Here is a 20,767-nt window from a genome sequence, read left to right as displayed (position 1 = left end):
ACATATCATCTGTGAGCTTTAAACAAGCACCATCATGAAGCATCTGTGAAACATTTAAAGCCAATCATCCTCTAGCATTCAAACAGTCTACTTCTGAGGGGCAGAATGAAATAACAGGCAATCTTTTCACAGTGGAGTCAAAGCTGGAGAACAATCTCTGTGGAAATATGGGGGCCTGCGACTTCCTCCGTGGCTTTGGGCTCAATGCTCCAAAGACATTTTAAAGCAGGAACACGCACACACACACATTCCTCTGCTGGAGTCTGACAATGTCAGACAAAATTAAGCAACAATAACAGAAATAACCCTCGGTGGTTGCCAGATAGAGAACAATGGGCTCGGGGCCCAAGCCGGTCTCTGCTACTAAGCGTCTAAACACTGAGCCCGGCCACCCAGTCCAGTCCACTTCCTGCTCGATAAACACAAGGAAAACAGCCGGCAGCCTTTCCTGAGGACACAGGGGGAAGGGAAGAGGGGTGCTATGGAGGACATGACGCTGGAAGAGAGGAATCTCACTGACATCCTCGACACACTGGTAGGCTCTTACGTAGGACCAGACATGACCCCGATGCTGACTCAGGCCAGACAAGTTCAACTTAATGTCTCAGACTGAGAATGAAGAATCCATCTGTGCAAAAACAACAAATAGTTCAATGACAAGCAAAAGAAAAACTTAAGTATCGCTGGCTCATGACAAGTGTGAACTATGGCTACACTTGGAGTGGCGTGTCTCCAGAATATTCAACTTTGCAGTAGCTTGCAAATGCAGACCCTGTTCTGTTCTGCAAACTCTCCAAAGTCTCCACCTGCTACAGGTTCTAGTTAGAGTGCACCTCTAGTACACAGTGAGTCAGAGTACACCACTGGGGTGAGGAGGTCTCTGAAGAGGCAAGTGAATGACAAAGGAGCACTACAACGGGGACGAACAGGGAAACATGAGGAAGGAAGACTGAATATGTCCCAGCATTGATTCATTAGCATTGGTGTCCATATTAATACAAGCACTGTTTTTTCAGCACTACCAACTGACTTAACAGGCTCCTTTTTTTGTTTTTTCTTGCAATGGTTACAACGGCTTCAAGCTGCAGTTCCACATGTATCCATTAGTATAGATCAAACTACGGATTTGGTTGTTGCACCCCAATTCTCACCAATATGTGGTGTTCTGGTGTTGGCCCAGTATAGATCTGGTGTAATAGAACTGGTGCTTCAATGTTCATGATCTTGGCTCTACTAAGGCCTACAGACCAGTCAGTGCAACCAAAGAAGACAAAAAACCCACTGATAGGTCTCTAAATTTGTGTGACTGGCGCTTTAGTTTTGGTGGAAGAAAATCTTTTACCATCAGTAACAAAGGGGTTCAGATGATGCTTTTCTGTTCTGTAAATCTAGATGAAGGCTTGACATCTTAGAACAGCGGTCCCCCAACCCCCGGGCCACAGACCAGTACAGGAGTCGCTTGGTACCAGGCTGCGAGAGTTCAGGCTTGGGTGTGAAATTTATGGTTTTCAGGTTGTTGGTTTTTTTTAAAATTATTATTAACTCTGTTTCTCTGGGTCTTTTCCTGTGTTGTAGTTGTGTCTTATTTTGAAAGAAATATGTATGCATTACCATAGCGACCAGAGAGCATTAAGGGGCAGAGGGGACGATGTTACTCTCAATGTTGTTGGCGCATTTCAGGGGGACGCTGCTAGTAAAGTTACAATTACACAGTGAATTCACGGTTATTATTGTATTTACAAAATACCACAGTTTGTCTTTGTTGTATCATTTTATTTTGTTGTATTTATGGACGACACCTTAAAGGCCAGTCCGTAAAAATCATGTCTGACATGTAGCGCAAAAAGGTTTGGGGAGCGCTGTCTTAGAACTACTGGAGAATGAGGTCCATGTCTTTCTAACAAGTCTCCCCATTTATAAAAAGTTGCCTTACCATTACTCATGAAATAAACCTACTTCTAACACGTTGCTATGAAAAGCACAAGACACCACTGCTAATGAAAAGATAAGACAAGTTCACGTGTGACCTGTCCAACCCTCCCACCTGCTGAGAAAAGCTGTAATAACTGCCCAACTCTGACATAAGCTTGCTACTACTGCAGACTGGCCCACCATCCTCCACAAAAGAAAAAACCAAACGTGTTTGTTCCAGACATTGTTATTTCTTGAACTTACTAAGGTAAGAAATTTGGGACATAAAAGCTAGTGACATCTGAAAATGACAATGAAAATAAAATAAAATCTAAGCTGCCTCAGATTCAAAGGACAGTATAATTAAGGTTTTTCTATAGTTTGGCAAATGATGAAAAGCACAGCATTTTCCGTCTCATCTTGGTGAGGAGTCCCATGTCTTGGGGAAAAAAAAAAAATCTTCATCTTCTTTATAGCGATTTGGCTGAGACTAAAGCGAGAGTAGTTGGCAGATAATCAACTGGTCTGTTACTCAACAACTGGGCCGTACCACCTTCATCAGAACTAATTACCGTAAATGTACACAATCAGTGCAGAAACAGGAGACTACACAGGGCATGCACAGTCTAATCAAAGAGTGATGATGTCAAAATCTATTTCTTCTCCATTGTCTGCATTCTCAAGTGGAAGTGTGTTTGATGTTATGGACAAAACAGGATGCAGTGACCTCATATAAACAGAATAAGCTCAAGACTGGACAAGACAGGATGGCATGATTCAATACAAAAATTAATTCACCCTTGCATGCACATAAGGTTAATAGAGACACATGAAAAATGACACCTTTCTCACAGATCAAAGTTACATCTAGACATGCAGACATTATATGCCTCAATGTGTCCTCTTCCTCCTAGACTGGGCTACTGCTCAGATGGGGAAAAAAGAGGCTCTACAGGAGTCCACCCAGCGGACACAACCAAAGGAAAACAGGATACAGCTGGTCAAAACTGACTGCCACAGCCAACATAGCCAAGGAAAACCAAGGCTTGTATTCTTTATGAGGAGTCCTGTAATTCGTGACCTCTGCCATTAAGCCATCATTAAACTATGTGTCACAAAGTATTTAAGAAATTTGGAGGATATGCTGGAAAGATCTTTGGCACATTTTAGTGGAAATGATTAAACGTAATGTAGCGTCATGGTTTTTTTTTTTTAACTGTAAGATGTTCTCATTACTGTATTAAAATAAATAAATAAGGAAAAAATACATTTAAAAAAAAGGAACCCTTACTACACACACACTGGATTGCAATCAAATCAAATTCGAAACTCAAGTATTGATGTCGATACTAAACTCAAAGAAATCCAACGCCAGTCAAGATTTGTACTAAACACTTCTTACTGACAAACGCTACATAGTAAAATCCAAAGCAGTATGATGAAGGTGAGGTTTAAACTTACTTTCTCGTGTCTTGTTGTCCCAGTCCCAGGCCTCTACAATCAACGTGTATGTCCGCTGAAGGAAAAAGCAAAAACAAAAAGACATTAGTCACATGGCATTTATGACTCATTATTTTAGTTTTGGGCAGGTGGGCCTAAATGAGCTTGTTTAGTGTTGGCCATTGACTGGTATAATGTGAATAACAGGAGTCTTCAGGATCATGCACATGTAATAGTTGTGTCCATAAGCTGCATTTTTGCAGCTCTTTTTCCTTCTACAAACAGAAATCAATGCATTTCCAGTAAATGAAGTTGCAAACAGAGTCTCAGAGTACACCTTATATTCCAATGCACGCACAAATGTTTGGGACTATTAATCACAGGCCACACTGTAATACCTGCTGTACAATGAAAAGTTCCACTTTATTCAGTGATTACCGTGACCAGTCCAATTGTGACATGGCTGTTGTAGCGAAACCCAGTGAGCATTGCAAGACAGAATTTCAGTTGATTTTACTCGTCTTGAAGGTAACCTTGTTGACATTTAAATCTAAAGACAAAGAGGAATTGAGGACAATGAAATATTCTCCAACCAGTTTTTGTTTTTTGTAACTAGAGGGGGGGGGAAAAGGGAACATTAAAACAGCCTTTGTCATTTTGTTCCTAAAATCACAGCAGTACGCATTAATAATGACAGTCGTTTCCTAAAAACAGACCGAACTGTGGAGATGATCATTTTAGCCTCAGCTGTGCTGCTCTCAAACATCAGCACGCACGGATACAAAAATCAATTTTACTGCTACTACAGCGTCTCATATGGACCTCGGCTCCATTATCCAAGGGTATGCTGAAGTTACTGCTGAATCATTGGGTTTCATTGACAGTGTAAGACAACAATTACAACTGTGGAAAAGAGCCAAGACAGGGAACAGGACTTCGATGTGAAAAGTACATGACAGGAAGATAATGCATCGCATTGGGTATTGGGATTATAGCTGGTTTAAAAGAGTTTTTATACCCTTACAGAGCGGTCCAAACACATCAAAATGAGATAAGAGCCATTCAGGAATACAACTACAAGATATAGTACATGTCAGGCAGGGGCTATGATCACATGTACACATTTCAGTCTAATGTGCAAAAGTGATGTCTAACCAAAGTCAATCTTTCCTGCTTCAGTCTCCAGTTTTTAAGTTTGCCTTTTATCAAAAAAGAAATTAAAAAAAAAAAAAGAAGAAAAATCTGCAAAAATGTACGGTCACTTTGCCAGTATAAGCTGTGTGAGATGAATTGGCTTTATCCTTGGTTGTCAGACAGTGAAAGAAAGCAGCAGCTAAGGGGATTATCTTGTTTCTGTCCAAGTTATGCTTTACAGTTAACCAGTACGACAGCGCTACATGGGTTTTACACTCTGCTGAAATTATTGTGCAATTAATAATAAAGACGAGCAAAGATACGATTGATGATCTATTGATGGAGTTTCATTAATGTGAAAGCTCCTCTGGTTGCTTAACTCCCCTCGACCAATGGACAGACGGGACCGCCCACTCTGATGAAAGTCAGTTTATGGACTGAAACTGTTTTATTCACACTTAATGGAAACCAGACAACCGTTTGCGTTTTAAGCAACGATGCAGCAAAAACTTGAGCATTCTGCACAGCTGATGCTGCTCGAGTAAACACCCGCACACAAAATAACCAAGCTAACCAGTATCACAGTAATCTAGCTGGTGTGCTGCAGGGCACACTGCTAGGCAACTAGCTGACCTAAATAGCACTCGTTACGTCACCGCCAGTGACAGTTGTAGTAGCCACAGTGTGACTGCTGTGATCTCTAGTGTAATGTCAATGACGGGGCATTACTCTCAGTGTGGATGGAAGGAAAAAAAAAAAAAGATAGTAGCATTTGAGCTACTTAAAGTTGAATGAAATGAGGAGGAGAAATCAGGGAGGGTCACTGTAAAACATGTGTACGTCTGCCTACGTTGTTGTTCTGGGGGACCAACAAGCTGGTAGGCTAGTTGCTGCTGGGCTGTTGGATTAAAGAGGCTTGTCTGGCTGTGGGTGGCAGCGGGAGGAAAGGGAGGGGAGTGTTATTGTGGAAGATCATTGGTGAAAAGAGAACGGAATGGAAGATGACAGGATAGGTGTGAGCGGGAGAGCTTGGGTTAATAAGGATTGGGAGTGCAGGTGTGTGAGATTGTATGTATCCAGGCAAGACAACATTAGAAAAGAAAAGAAGGCTGGCGTGAAGAGATGGAAAGCTATAGTTAGGAGTTAAGAGAAATCAGGGGATCAGGGCATGGGCAGACTCGTGCTTCTGTTGCCGGAAGCTTTGCCAACCCATCCGACCGCAGACACACAACAGATGCGGGCTCAAACGTGGATTATTATACATGAACGTGCATCATCCCACGACACGTAGACGGCTTCTGACCTTTCTAAAAACCCACCCTCCCCCAACAACAAAAGGGTGGGCTGGCCGACCCACTCAGAGCATTTGGATGGGTGGGTGCATATGCCAGTGGATATAAAGAGGAACTATAAGTGGCAATACATGCATTTGGGACAGGAGATCTTAGAATGAAGCCTGTCTGTTTCGTGAGACTATGCAGAGAGACGAACCTCGTCGTGACGCACATTCAAAGATTAAACAAAGAAGGGGTGGTCATACCGTGACTTGCACCTTTTGGGGTTTACTTTAAGTCCAGGCTTCCTTACATGCCTACATGTAGTAAACGTTTGAGTAAACAGTCCCGAATCGCGCATGCTGGGGATGAGCAAAGCCATGGACTAGTCTGGTTTCCCACAGACCGTCCCCGTCTGTGATTAGCTGGATTAAGTGACAGCTGCCCAAATGGTTGGAACAAGATAGATGGATGGGCAGAGGGATAAAGGGGAGGAGTGGGGGAGGGAAGGGGGTGAAGGCAACTGAACAAAGACCCTTGTCCCAACACCGTAACTCACCCCCATTCCAATCAAAACCATTGTCCATGAAGAGACACAGTCAGCACGGGGACAATTAGTGTCAGCATGTGTGCTACTGAGCCTGAGCAGCACAGTTGAATTGCTGAAGTCAAAACAAGCCGCCAGTGGCTCCTGTGCAAGTCCTAATCATATAATCAGACTCAGAAAGTATCCTAACATCATTAACCTGCCCTTTTTTCAACTCAAAACACATCTGCCATGTCTGACAGCGTGAAATACATCATTTGAGACTACAAAGTATCTGCAGTCAAATCTCCAAAACCCTTCCAAATGGATTAGAGGATTTACTTGGAGAAATCCTAGCTTTCAAGTCAAGAAGGGGGAGCAATGGTAAGAAACAAAGGATGTTAGTTGGATGCACTCAGTGACTGAGGTAATGATGCACTGACATTTAAGGGAAAAATAATAATCATTATCTATTCCAGGTAGTTATTTAATTCTCCACAGTAGACCACAATGATGATAAAAGCAAAGGATGTACCACTAGTGATGTCTGGGGAGAGCTACAGGTGTAGGTTCCCACGCCAGACGATGGGTGGATGGGTGAGTGGAAGGTGGCTGTTGAAATAATAAAAGGGACGGGAAACAGAGAGGTGGCAGTGGGAAGTGGAAGCCGGGGCAGGTTGGGGTCACTAAGCATGGGATCTGCACGCTTCTTTTTCAAAAGAGGGGTCAGCCCTCTGTATGTGGGGGCGACGTGCGGGTTTGCATTCGAAGAATACTGAGAATGTGAGATCCAGGGCTGGTGTGTAATCCCATGCAACATCCCCGTCTGCCAACAATTCCGTATCGTTGGAGGGGCGCGTCTGCTTTGTAGATCACAGCTTTGATTGACTAATTTCTGTCCCTTGGGGAAAGTTGGGATATCAACCGAGCTTTGAGAACGACTTTCACATAGTTACTATAAAAAAAGGTCTCAGATTAGCACTCGCAATTTAAAAGGAAACAAACAAACAAAAAAAAAAAAAAAAAAAAAAAAAAAAGCCCCGTCTGTGTCCTTGAGCTATTTTTGTCTCGCATGTCCACTGAAAGTAGCCTACATGCCCACCTCCAAGCTCGTCTACAGAGAGTTTAACTGATGTCTGATTTATTACCTTCTGATGGGACAAAAGGTCATCACAATTCATTCCATGGCCAGTAATCGCCACATGTAATCTTCATTAATCTGCGATGTCAATCCCAGCTTTTGATGTTAATAGGGCCGAGTTTACACTATTCTAGTGTAAAGGCACCGCACTAGAAGTCCTTCCTAGACTGGACACAAGAGCATGTGACACAGGATCTCTGGAAGAACTGCTAAAAATCTGGATTAATGAGAGATATGACATGCTATGTCACCCTTAATATTTAGTACCAGGTAAGGTGAGAAATAACAGAATTCATCTGGTATTGCCATTTCCTAATGAATCAGGATCAGTAATCAAGCAACCCCAAAGCAGAGAAGTTTCCAAGGGAAGGAAAGCATGCTCAGGTATAGGATTTTGGGAAGCCATTTCAGGGTAAAACATTTGAAAAAAATAAAATAAAAATGTGAGCTTCCCATCACTTCTGCCAGTAGAGTGGACTTCAAATGTAAATCTCTCAGACTAGCTCCTCAATCTGTTCAGAGGCAAGGATCAAAGACCTCCAGTGGCAAAGTCCTTGCATATGTTGGCAGGCAGAAAGGTTGGATGGTTTTTGACCCTTCTTGACATCAGTGTTGAAACAGCACGGTGGCCATTCCAGGTTTCCAGGTATGAAAAACTCTAAAATAACCTAGTAGGAAATAAATTCTCAGTCATAAAGACAATTAGAATCCTGAGCACACAAATATATGATTAGTGTCGTCAACCTATCAAATATTTATGACATAATCCTGTGATTTTAACATCTTTAAAGGAGGAGAAGCTGGCAAATAAATCACAGGATTATGTTGGGTTTATTTTTAAATGTCTTCTAGCAGTCAAGTTAGGCATCATTTATTTTCACCATTGCAACCACAGGTGTAGTTGAGGAAGCAGATTACAGACAGTCGCATCTCTCCGGGTAGAGAGGTGGAGGGCTATGAGTTCTGCACGCCTGCCAGAGTCGTGTGCCAAGAGATCTCGTACTGAAGGCAAGGCATTTGGCTGGCTGGCATATACCGGCTGTGCACACACACACACGGCCCATTGAGCATGCTGCTACTATGCCAACAGGGTCATTACCCATGCACTTCCAATACAACAAACCCCTCCCCTCCTGGTGCTAATTAACCAGCATAATCCAAGACTGTGTTACACGCAAAACAAACACTGACGCATGCACATGTGTATACAAAGGCTAACGAGCTCGGCGTTGCCGTGTGCTAGTTTAGAGTTACAATTAAAATAAGCTAAAAGTAGGGCTGCTCGATTATGGCAAAAATGATAATCACGATTATTTTCACTGAAATTGAGATCACGATTATTTGACGATATTTATTTAACCCTTTAAGACCTACTATAGAACCAAGTCCACCAGAGCTTATATTATTTTTTTTACATGTTGTAGTGCCATTTGTGGGAGCATTTCAAGTTGCTATACATCAATACAACTGTTATAGCCCATATTTTAATAATATGTATGCATTAAGTCCATAGTAATTACATAAATTGCAAAAAAGTGCAATAAACTACAAAAAAAAATTGAAAATCGCTTTTGTTTTATTTACATATATTTCTACTTGGAGAAGTTTAAGAGGTTTATCCCTCAAAACTTTAAATACAATAAAGTTGCAAAAAATAGTTTCCCACCACAGGAAATTTATTTTGAGTGTCTTCATAGTTTTATTTTGGAGATACACCAATTTTTATATACTGCAGGAAAAACAAAAAACAATCCTATGATGCAAATTTGCAAAGAAAACAGCAGGTGCATCATTTCACTGTGGGAAGTGTTACGAACAGCTGATAGGAACGGCAAAGCGTGTTTCTGGAATATTATGTTTTTGTTCCTGCAAGCGCTTTTTATGCAATTTTTGCAAAGCTATATGTGGAAGGAAACCGTGACCGAGGACAAGCTGATGGCATAAGATGTAAGTACAACTCCTCCGGTTTCATATGCAAAACAAATTATTGCGCTAGCTTACACGGTTCAGGTTCTACAGGTATTTAAAAATAGTTACGCAAAACGGAGCGTGCTGCTCTGACCGGCTTTAAAGGGTTAACAATGACTTTAAAAAAAATAATATAAAATTGTGTGCAACACCACTGAAGTTTTTTTTTTTTTTTTAAACTCTCTTTTCAACCAACGGCAGTCACTCTCCAAATAACTTCTGCTTAGCTTTCCGAGCTTCCCTCGGGTCCTCTTAATCAGCGGTCTCCAACCTTTTTTGCGCCACGGACCGGTTTATGCCCGACAATATTTTCACGGACCGGCCTTTAAGGTGTCGCGGATAAATGAGGGAGGGGCTAATAATCGGCTCAGTCATTTTTAATGATCGTTGAAAGCCCAGATCGTAATCGTGATTAAAATTCGATTAATTGAGCAGCCCTAGCTAAAAGCTAAGATGTGGTGGGGGATGAGAGGGGTGACACTACAAAGGCAGTTTAAATGCTGTAAGTTAGCTGAAAATAATTCACTGACAGTCACAAAACTATTGACAGAAATGCCACATGTCATGAGTTCATCCCGATGCGTGCCAAGTGTGACAAACAAGTCAGAGTTCAAACAGGTTAAATCTCCATTACTGCAGCGTCTTGGATATTTGCAAATTACTTCCTCTGGAGTTAATTTGCCTTCAGAGGTCTAAGAGGTACTAGAGAAATAAGCATGCTTCAGAAACATTAACAGGCCAATTCCTGATCCAAAGTTCAACAGAACAGTGACAATTTAACTGCCCATGTAATGACATGCTTTAATTACCCCCACAAGGAGCCTCTTGCACCTGCACACCATTCATTTAACAAGAGGCAGGGGATGTGGTGGGCCACAACAACACGCTTCAATGCAGAGTGACCATGGAAATACACACATGTGCAGACACACAACTTACTGTACAACAGGGTTATACAAATAACATGTGCAGCATTCGTTGACAAGCAGGTCACTGTGCCACCTACTTAAGCAATGTTTTTACAATAAGAGACATAATGACTTTTAAAGTATGTGGTGAAAATACTGGAAAAGAAATTGTCATATGATTTAAAAGGTTTCCACCAGAAAAAAAAAAAAATACATACAGCAGTGCTTGTGAGTCCTTTCAGGTGTAACTTTGAGCCTACATCTGTAGATCAAGTATGACACCTTAATCAAGGTGTCACCCCCCCTCCCCCTTTTACTTCATTTAGACCAATTGCACTTCTTCCTCTGTTAATATGAACACTGGCTACCAAATGGACTGATGATATACCAGACAGTGCTTTTGCTGCAGTGTTTTAAATGTGAAACATACCAAATATATCATTGATCTTTAGCAGAAAAAAACAACAAAAAAAACCCAAACATCACACACACACACACACACACACACACACACACACACACACACACAAGGGTGGAGCAGGTGCACTGTGCATTTACAGTAAATCTGAAAACACCAGTTTCATTTTGAGCAGAGACTCTGCAGATGTAAACAGTGGAGTTTTCTTCATCTGTCCCATGAGCTCAGATCCACAAGAGAGTACTCAGACCACCGTCTTAAACGCGTTCATGAATACACACTCTCTCACCTGTGAGATCACAACAAAGGAGCACATGCAGTCCCCTTCTAGACAGGATTTAAAAAAAATAAAAAATAAAGCAAAAATCCTTCAGTTACCAACCTTACATACACTGATAAAAACAAAAAAACGTTTAGATAGTAAACTTCGATACATTATGGATGTAGTCGAGCTAAGGAAGGCATTAACTACACAGCAGATGTTATAAAATTACAGTAGGTACACTGTAGAACAGATTCACTGTGCTAAATCTCGCCGTTTTATTCATTTATCATGTTCCCTCTTCTACTTACATCAATGAAATCTGAACTGAAACCTTTACCACTGAAAATGACAAGAGTCTGCATGTTGGACCACGCAGATGCAATTTGAAATTTTGTGCGTCAATTTGCCTCTGGTTATGTTTGCACAAGGTGTTCTCATGACTCTATAGGAAATGGCTCAATGGCAACTTAAAGCCCATTTGCATTCGCAGTGCAGTGGTTTGGTTAAAATATGGTTTACGCCAAAGAAAAATAATGAGCTTATTTTCATACAGTGTGGAAACAGGATGTGTCACATCTTCTTAAAATACCCATCTGCAACATTTTTACCAGTGTTGATGAAAACAGCTGTGATTCTAGAGATTTTGTTCCTTTTAAAAACAAACTTGGCGTTTACGGTTTATTTTTAGTCGACTTACTTTTAAAGATCAATATCCAGAGCCAATTAATTAGTTAATTGTGATGACCGTTTTTACAATAAAACAGAAGCATTACTTTCAGTCACCAAGACTTAGCGATAACGCTATGTTTATGTTATAAACAAAAGTGGCTGTCTGACATTAATAACTGTCGAGTTCCTCTGAAGTCATAAGAAACTTTATATATACGAACATGATATTTACAAGCTCATTAGGAGAGGTTTGATTCCCATTTGAGACACACGAGTCAAAGAGCGTGAAACTGCAATAAATGTCCAAAGATTGAATCTGTAATTGCACTTAACTGTAAAAGATGAGAACTGTAAAGACTGAAATGATCCAGTTATTAGTGAGCCTTTCATGGTAAGATGTCAGTTCATCACAGTTCACTGAAGCCCCCCCCCTCACTCAGTAGCACAGAGCATTTGGACTGTTGTTTACGTCAGTCCGCTAAGTCAGAACCCAAAGTGTGGAGCTACTGCCTGATAAATTTAATCTGTTTACATCTTTGTTTAATAATTGACAGGTTTTTTTACTTAATAAAATTGGAAGAATATGGTCAATCATTTCAGGAACAAAAAAAAAAAAAAAAAAAAAAAATCTCATTCTGCAGTAAAGCCTAGAGGAACATGCAAAGATAAAAGTAATAAAACTGTAGGCTACCACATCTTAATCACCACTTCTTAAAAAACAGAAAGGCTCTCTTACGTCCCATTATGTCACTTTGGGAGTTCAGTGCGAGTGGCTAATTGTATAATCGATACAGAACAACGCTGAATCACAGGTGAGACTCGTGTGAGTAGCTTTCCACAGACCAGCCCTGGGACCAGAGGAGGATGGATGGGGGAGGGAGCCACACAGAGGAAAGATAATTGTTTACTAGAGGCCTATGCAGCCGTCTCCTAGCAACAGCTCTGACACGCTCCGTATCAGGTGTGGTTAACCATGGCAGCCTGCTTTAGCCTCTCTCTCTGTGTGTGTGTGCATGCGCGTCGAAAAAAAATAAATAATATAGCTGCCCCTCAGCCAGAGAGGGGAGGAAGGAGGAAAGACCTACATTACATGAGCCAAAGTGCATCACCAAAGCACTGAAATGCTCTGCTTCATTCTCATATTCAGATGCATCAATAAGAATCCTTGTCTGAGAAATGCGATGATACTCAAGAACATTTTCCGCTGCTCAAGCTCAAATTTGCTGACGTTTATAAGACAAAGAGTTCTATGTTAGAAGGTTTTGTCTGCTACGGAGTTTTACTCTGATAACGGGTCAGGAGCAAATAGATCACATGTTATAGGTGATATGTGGTGTTGGATATGCATATATATTGCTAGATGCAGTATCCAACCACTTCACTTCCTTTTTCCATTCATCTTGCAAGTACTTCACACCTGTCAAATGTGTGCACAGCATACTTTAACACAATTACTACCTAGTATCCCAGAATGTGCATCTTTATCCTAGGATGTATAATTCATAACTTGATACAAGCACAATGACTGAGTTGGGGACTGTGTCCTTGACAATCTTCTAGGAGTCAGTCGAGGTTTTTGTACTTTTATTCTCAACAGAAGCATGAAACAGGAATTCCAATAATTTATGTTTGCTCCAGAAAAGAGTTATGTAAAATAAAATTTAGCAGGTACGGCTAAGTTGAGATGTCATTTAATTGTGAATCAAATCTGCTCACAGTTGAAATAATCAGCCGCATGAGACCAACTACACATTAAGGGAGTGCGTGAGCGGAAGAACAAATAAACCAACCTGTAGCACACTCACTATCCCTTTACCATAGATGGGTCAGAGTGTTTAAAAACTCTTTATTCTAGGAAACAAACTATTTTAAGAAATATGTAGTTTAAGCATTTTAATGACACTGATGCCTGGTGTAGATCCCAGTAGAGTTTAAACTACCTCCCTACATCCATTAACTAGCAGAGTGAGGATGGAGGCTTGATACATGTCAAAGCCTGGAGCGGATAGAGTTACAGGCAGGATCACATCAAACGGACGTCCGGCTGATGTCACTTGAGGGCAGGGAGGATGAGAGAAAGATAGGAAAAGAAATTCCACCGGCAATTTCATTAGTGTTCAAATGGAAGTAAGACGTGGCTCTCTCTTTCACTTGCTCTCCAGAAGTACGCACGCAGCATGAGCCAACAAAAAGGAAACTCAATAAGAGTGGCCAAACAAGGCACTAACTTGGTCAGCTCATCTGCGAGCTGGAGCATGTGAATCTACATTGCATAAGGTCCATGGGCTTTATTAAACATGAACGCTGTTTTTATTTTAATGAGCAAATAGGCTTATTTTTAATCTTTCTAAGGCCAAGATTAAGAAAATCAGTGATTAACCTAGTCTGGCCTAAATAATGGAAACGCAGGGAAATGACTAGCCTAACCCTGATTTAACCATCATTGAGTCTGTTCCTTTTTCCCCCCCCTTTGGCCCAGTCTGCTCATAATCAACTGGGACCCAAGTCAAGAACCTCCAATCAGAGCCGCTCCATCACCACAATGTTCAGTAAGTTACAGACAAGATGGGTGATAGTAGCCAAACACAAAGCAATGTCTAACAAAGGTTTGGTAGATTTCGTTTCCAGTTTGGACAAATGAAACCAATTCGGTGCATTCTGAATTCTATGTGGAAACCCCTGCATTCTATTTGAAGGCCACCAGATGGCGATGGCTGCGATTATAAAAAATAAAAATAAATAAATAACAAGACTGATATAGATTTCTATGGGAAACAGATTTTTATCCATCAATCCTTTTTCTGAAGCTGGCTTGCAGAGGCAGCAGCCTAAGCAGAGAAGCTCAGACCTCCCCGTTCCTCGTCCTCCAGCCTATTCAAGTGAACATGGAAGTGGTGCTCCCAGGCCAGCCAAAAGATGCAAGCGTGTCCTGGGTCTACCCCGAGGCCTTATTCTGGTAGGACATGCTTAGAACACCTCATGCAGGAGGCGCTCATCCTGGTCAAACGCCTGAACCACCTCAGCTGGGTCATTTTGATGTGGAGTAGCAGCAGCTCTATGCAGAGTCCCTCCGAAGGTTATTATATTTTATTGACAGGACACAGACTGAAATGCTAGGATGGCTCCTGCGTTGCCTACTAACATTACGAGATTGAACGTTAGCATTGGGAACACAGTTGATTTTTCAGCTGCAATGCCAACTATCTCAAACAAAATAGCAATATTTCCTAAGAAAAATAATATTTTAAGAAGATGTTGCATTGAAACTCATTCCCCCTCGAATTCTTTGGACAGATCTTGTCTATGGATAGTTCCTTCACTAAATTTAAAGGATTTCCTCCCTTTGTCTACAAAGCTGGACAGTATCACTTGGATATTGGTTTGACTGCCTTTCCTATCCGCAAGTTAGGGTGGACACATCGCAGAAGTTGTACTAGTCGCAATCTTCCATGTGCTGTTTTTTTGCGTGCTTATGGACATCTTTCTTCTTCAGCATGTAAGGACAGACTGGAACACTTGTAGACATATGCTGCCCCCTTCAGTTCCAGAAGAACTGTAGTGGCAGATATGCTGCACGCGGTACCCACGGTAATAAAGAAAAACACGAGTACCATCGTGTTGTCAGAATATCTGAATCAAAAGTTCTAAGTATTGGTTCTGGTGACATCCTAATTACAATATGAATGTCGGTCTAACAAAAAGATTTAAAGCCACGAGAGTATAAGCAGTAAATTTAGGACTGAAGAAAGAGAGAGAGAAGAAAAAAGTGGAGGCTGAGCTCAGAGGTGGCATCACTAATCAGTCTTTTTACTGGCATGCTGTCAAGAGAACAACAAGACAGAGAATCACTGGGAGAATTCCAAAGAATGGATAAAAATCAGCCATTAGCAGCTGAATCATACTGGTGTGATGATAGAAGAACAGAAGAAACTATGATGCATAGAGCCACTATTTCTGTGGAGACAATCGTCTCCAGGAATACATGATAACCTTTTTTTGTTACAGCCTGAGTGCTCTACACAAGACTGAGATTAAATGTTCACTTTCAGATTTAGCTTAGGTGAACGGTTTAATTGAAACTTAGTGTCTTTAGCAGCAACATAACCATCGATCTAAATTACGCAGACTTGCATAGCCAAGATCCTAGGATTCAAATTTCCGCTATCATAAGAAAGTGTGAGACTAATTAAGTGTATGTTTAAGTATGAACAAGAACATTTATTATCATCAAAAAAGGCAACCTAAGCAGAATTTTTTCTGTTGACATCAACATCTGATAAGGATCAAAATTGAGAGCAGGAATAAAATCATTCATTCTGCTCAAGCCTGATTCAAGATGACAGAAGAGTCCAGGCCTCGCTGGTTTTCATGTGGCTCGAAATGGGCAGTTGACCAGATGACACAGCCAATAGTACACTGCATCTTTGTTTCTTCAGTGAGGAAAGAAACAAGGCCACAGCCAGTGACCCCGAAGACTTGTTGTGACATCTGGCACTGGAATACTGCGACGTTATCAGCCGGGCACTTAACAGAAGTACGACACACCAGAACAGCCCTCTTCACCTCTGCCTCAAGTTGTTGAGATCCTCAGTGGATCATATTTTATGAGATATGAACCATGTAGTTAGTCCATATGAAGTTTGAGTTAGACTCGAAGGAATACTCAACTCAGATGAATTATAACTTGATGGTGAATATATATGGCTAGACATTGACTTTTTTGTCTTTTAGCCTTTTATCAAGTCATTTTGGACACAGCAGACTGCCTCAATTTGAGGAAAGATTTCAGGCATTTTAAGTCATTAATAAATATGGTGCTCCATCCTTTTCAAAGGATCAAAAGGCAATTAACATAGCCTTTGGGCTATTTGCACAAAAGCTGTTGATTATCCCGGAATCCTTTCCATGGTACAGAAAAATCCCTTTGTCGGATCAATTCATATGAAGAACACCTCCAGGTACCCAAGTGGGCAATTAAGGTTCCCAAGGGGCCACATGAGAAAACGGGCCCTTATTGTTAAGCTCACAGTGAGCAGAGACTTCAACAATAAGCTGAACTCATTGCTCACTGTTAATTTTATCTCGTCAGAAGCTTATTGGTGCAGTCCTCCACAACAGGCCCATTTTCTCAGGTTAACATGGGAAAATTAATTGCCCACTCCTGCTCCAGGTGGTAGATGTATTATCATTCAGTTCCACTAGCATGAGGTGCAGACCAGTAATTGGCGCCAGGAACAGAATAAAATGTCTACTAGACACGCCGAGAATCGACTAAAACGGCTCATGATCCAAGGAATACAACATCACCTCTACAACACTGGGCAGGGAGTCTAACATATGGCCATTCGTAGCTTCCAACCAGCTGTCACTGGCTTGCTGATGTTTAAGCAATGTGACAGAAGACAGGTAAAGACCGATGAATTCAAGTGTAGAGCACAACGTTTTGCTCAGATTCAGTGAAAAGTTAAAAAGAAATTTTTTTTTTTGAAAATGAATATTTTAATTTATGATTATGTTCATTTGCCCAATCACATTACAGCTCCTAATGGCTTTAATTCCTTAACAGTTAATAGGATTTCTCCCAGCCTCTTGAATTAAAGCTAAACATCTCCACTTAAACTGAATATTTATTGCACAAATAATCACTGTGGTGGCATACACTCAAAATTATGCCTTTGTATCCAAATGCTTCTAGACATTATTTCCTCTGAACCTAAAAAGTAAGTAAATGCAGCTGTTATTTCACTATTGGTCAACCACTTGTACTTAAGTTCACTTCGTTTATCATAATAAAACCTGAAGCACTCAATTAGTTAGGAAACTGCTGCTGATTTTGTCATCCATCCTCAACTGCAGTTCAAAAGACAGCACACACATCCTGGTCTAAACAGCAGCCAATAATGTGCAGTACAGTTCCTTTGACACAAAACATCCCCCTAAAGACGTTTTAACGTCTACCCCAACTGTGTCAGACGTCTGCGTTCGCATATTGAGTTTCACTGGCTACTTTATAGTAAAGAACACCTTTAGGTGTTCGAGGCTGTGTGAAAACAGTGCTTGACATTAGAGTGTCCAAAGGAAAGCACTCATTATCATAAAAACCTCAAACAGTAAAATTGCTCCTTTATCAGCTATCAGTTATCTGGAGGGAAATGAGGTTAACTGGCCTGGAAGGACCACAAGCAGCCACCTAGCAAGCACAGCATGAGAGGAGGCTCCTGGGTGCTGAAGAGGGGCGGAGAGTTGTCAAAACCAGCCAGAAGTGCACATCGAGCTACTACCCAAAGGCATCATTCACTCCAACTTGACGCATATTTCAAACTTTGAGCATAATGTAACACATTCATTATTGTATTACAGAATTCATCCAACCAGCACCTACAACCAGGCTGCATCCCCTCAATCTCCTACACCTGTAAAACTTGGCTGTTGAATGTTGCTATGTGTGAAAGTAGGAGTTTTCACTCCCACACACCAACAATCACCCCACAAAACTGCGAGTAGCAAACAATAAGGTTCAACCTTTAAGTTAACGAGCTAAGGCTCAATAAATTGATTTGACTTTAAAATCAGCAATTTGCTGATGCAAAAAGCATTGCCGTAACCATTTCTCCATAAAAGCAGAAGCACTCCCCATCCGCCACCATCTACATATCAAAGCATTTCAGAGTAATCACCCCATCACAGCCTTGACAGGTGCAAGCTGGTGGCCTGGAACAAAGCCAATCCTCATATATCAGGGCAACTTTAAAAGATGACCCAGTTGACACTGCGAAACACTGTAACTGCAATCGGATCCTTGTGAAGCATGTAATCATTTAGCCCCGATGTGTGTCAGTTCTCATAAGGACAGGATGCTGCTAAGCACCCCCTTTAATGAGGTCTAGCTTCTCTGTAATAAGACAGAGGAGGTGGGAGATGCTACAAAATCATTTTGGATCACTGCTTTAAATCTATTCCAACTGCGACTCCTTTACAGGTTCTTGTCTCCAGTCTTAACAGCATAAAGGAGAATCGCTTTAATTTGAGCCGCAACAAGCAATTGTTGATATAGCTGCTCAAAAGTTAAAGGTAATCTGCAATCGTTTTCATAATGGGTCAGAAATTTTACTCACTTTCAAATAGAAAAAAAACAAAAAACAAAGCAAAACCAACTTGGGGGGTTTCAGCTTCTGATGTGTTGCTCAGACCTTTGAGAAATAAGCTCCAGATGAAATAATCAACAAAATAACTGACTGTCAACTAAATTTGGAAGCAACTGTTAGCTGTAGTTTTTTTTATTTTTTTTATTTTTTTAATCTTGTGGATCTTATTTTGAAAATATGAACTTTTCTCCAGGTAGGTGCTGCTGGGGAAAACCTCATTATGCAGAATACCAGAGCGTTTTCTACCCACGAGTTTCTGCAGGTGTGTGCTTGCGCGTGTGTGTGTGCCCGCGGGTACATGTAACAAGGAGGGGGAAAAAACCCAAACCCGCCCTACATTTTAAACCGGGTTCAAAATGATGCACTGTCTGAAGAAAGGGTAAAGAAAGGCTTAACTGGAGCAAGAGAAATCACTCACCGGCCAAGCAAACTGGAAGGGGATCACAATCCTGCCAGCATCGTCGACTTTATTCGGGTTATTGTTGGCGCCCTTAAGAGAAAACGTATTTCCACCGACAACTTGCGTAGATTCAGCTCCGAACGTGCAGGAGCCAGTGGTGGCCACCTCCATCTGATATTCCTTCAGGCACACTTTGAAGTAAGTGTCGCACTCGTCTTGAGTGCAGCTCAGGTCCTGGGAGCTCCGGGGACCGTCGCAGCACTCCCCGTCCGCCAACTCGCCGTTTACATTCTCCACGGAGATCAGCTGCAGCTCGAAATAGCCGGTTGACTGGGACACCTACAACCAACGTATATACATTTTTTTAATAGAGAGAACTACATATAGGCTCTTGTGGAGAAATTACAGCATAATTTATACATCTTAATCTGGTGCGTAAAAAATAGTATGGAAGTGGCCAAATCTGAGTCTTACTCTCCATTTAAAACGGTATAGAGGTTTTGGAGATTGGGTGGATGTGCCACAATATTTTTCTGCATCATGAATGGAGCACGTGAACAGCGTACAGTTTGCACGCTGGGATTTTAGACAATCAGGTTACTCTCAGACGGGAGCGAATTAACCGCTGCAGCAGCCAATTGATGCAATCCAACTTACAACTTGTTTGGTTCAGGCCTAATTCTCTCCCCTCAAGAAGATGAAGAAATTCAAATAAAGGAGTCAGCATTAAACCAAAATGGAGAGTAGCCTGTATCAATTCCTTACACTTGTCATGGTAACACGATCACATGCTCCACAACTGACGGCTACGTAATTCAATTATCGATTAATGTGACGCGAATATGCGTTGCCGGAGAGCCAACGCATCGCTCCACGCCCACCAACTTTTTAATTTGAATTTTAAACATTTTTTTTTTAAATTAGCAGAATTAAATACGAGTAATAAATAAATTATTTTTAAAAACACCCTCTTACCTCCGTCCATAACGTCAACAGCAGGCACACTATTGGGAAGCAATTCCTAATCCTGGTGAGATTCCACATGCCTCCGACTAATTAGAGTGATATGTGGGGAGGGGGGGACGATCTAAAAAAAAAAAAAAAAAGACAAACAGCCGCGGACCCGGCGACTAGTTCCTCCTCTCCATACATGCAAAGATGGAATATTGACACGCGTGTCGTCTCCAACGTGTACGTCCCGATTTCAGCGAGGCATTACATGCGTGTGTGTGAACAGGCGGCGGATTGCAGGCGCAGTGATGGTCCATGTACAGCAGCGTCCCTCCGTCAAATCTCTCCACACAGCAACTGAGATGTTTCGTTGCCACAGCCTGAGGAGAGGATGTCTGCTGTGATTGGCAGCTCCGCAAACCACTTACAAATTGGCCTGCGGGCAGTCTCTGAGCCAACCGGATTAAGGGGCGGACAATAGTATAATAACCCCCGCTTCAATCCTCCTCCACCTCCGCCTCCTCCCAAAACTTGAATTGTACTGCCTTTCTATTGAGCTTCATTTAGACAAACCGCATTACAGCGTGCAAACAAAGCAGGGGTCGACTTTAATTAAA

The 20,767-nt window shown here is 41.5% G+C and overlaps 1 protein-coding gene across 2 annotated transcripts in view; it reads right to left on the bottom strand.

The window, feature by feature from the left end:
• jag2b (jagged canonical Notch ligand 2b) overlaps positions 1-20,533 on the bottom strand; it is a 42,890-nt gene extending 22,357 nt beyond the window's left edge. For both annotated transcript variants that reach the window (XM_004550573.4, XM_004550574.4), the window contains exons 1-3: positions 20,175-20,533; positions 19,218-19,538; positions 3,373-3,427 (exon numbers count right to left, since the gene is read on the bottom strand). In XM_004550573.4, coding sequence (XP_004550630.3) covers positions 3,373-3,427; positions 19,218-19,538; positions 20,175-20,243 — 445 coding nt within the window. In that variant the 5' untranslated portion in view covers positions 20,244-20,533. The remainder of the gene's footprint in view (positions 1-3,372; positions 3,428-19,217; positions 19,539-20,174) is intronic.
• Positions 20,534-20,767: the final 234 nt, after the last annotated feature.

Source organism: Maylandia zebra, linkage group LG15, assembly GCF_041146795.1.
Source record: "Maylandia zebra isolate NMK-2024a linkage group LG15, Mzebra_GT3a, whole genome shotgun sequence".
NCBI lineage: Eukaryota > Metazoa > Chordata > Actinopteri > Cichliformes > Cichlidae > Maylandia > Maylandia zebra.
Note: the sequence above shows the minus strand (reverse complement) of the source record. Positions and strands in the feature narration are given on the sequence as shown.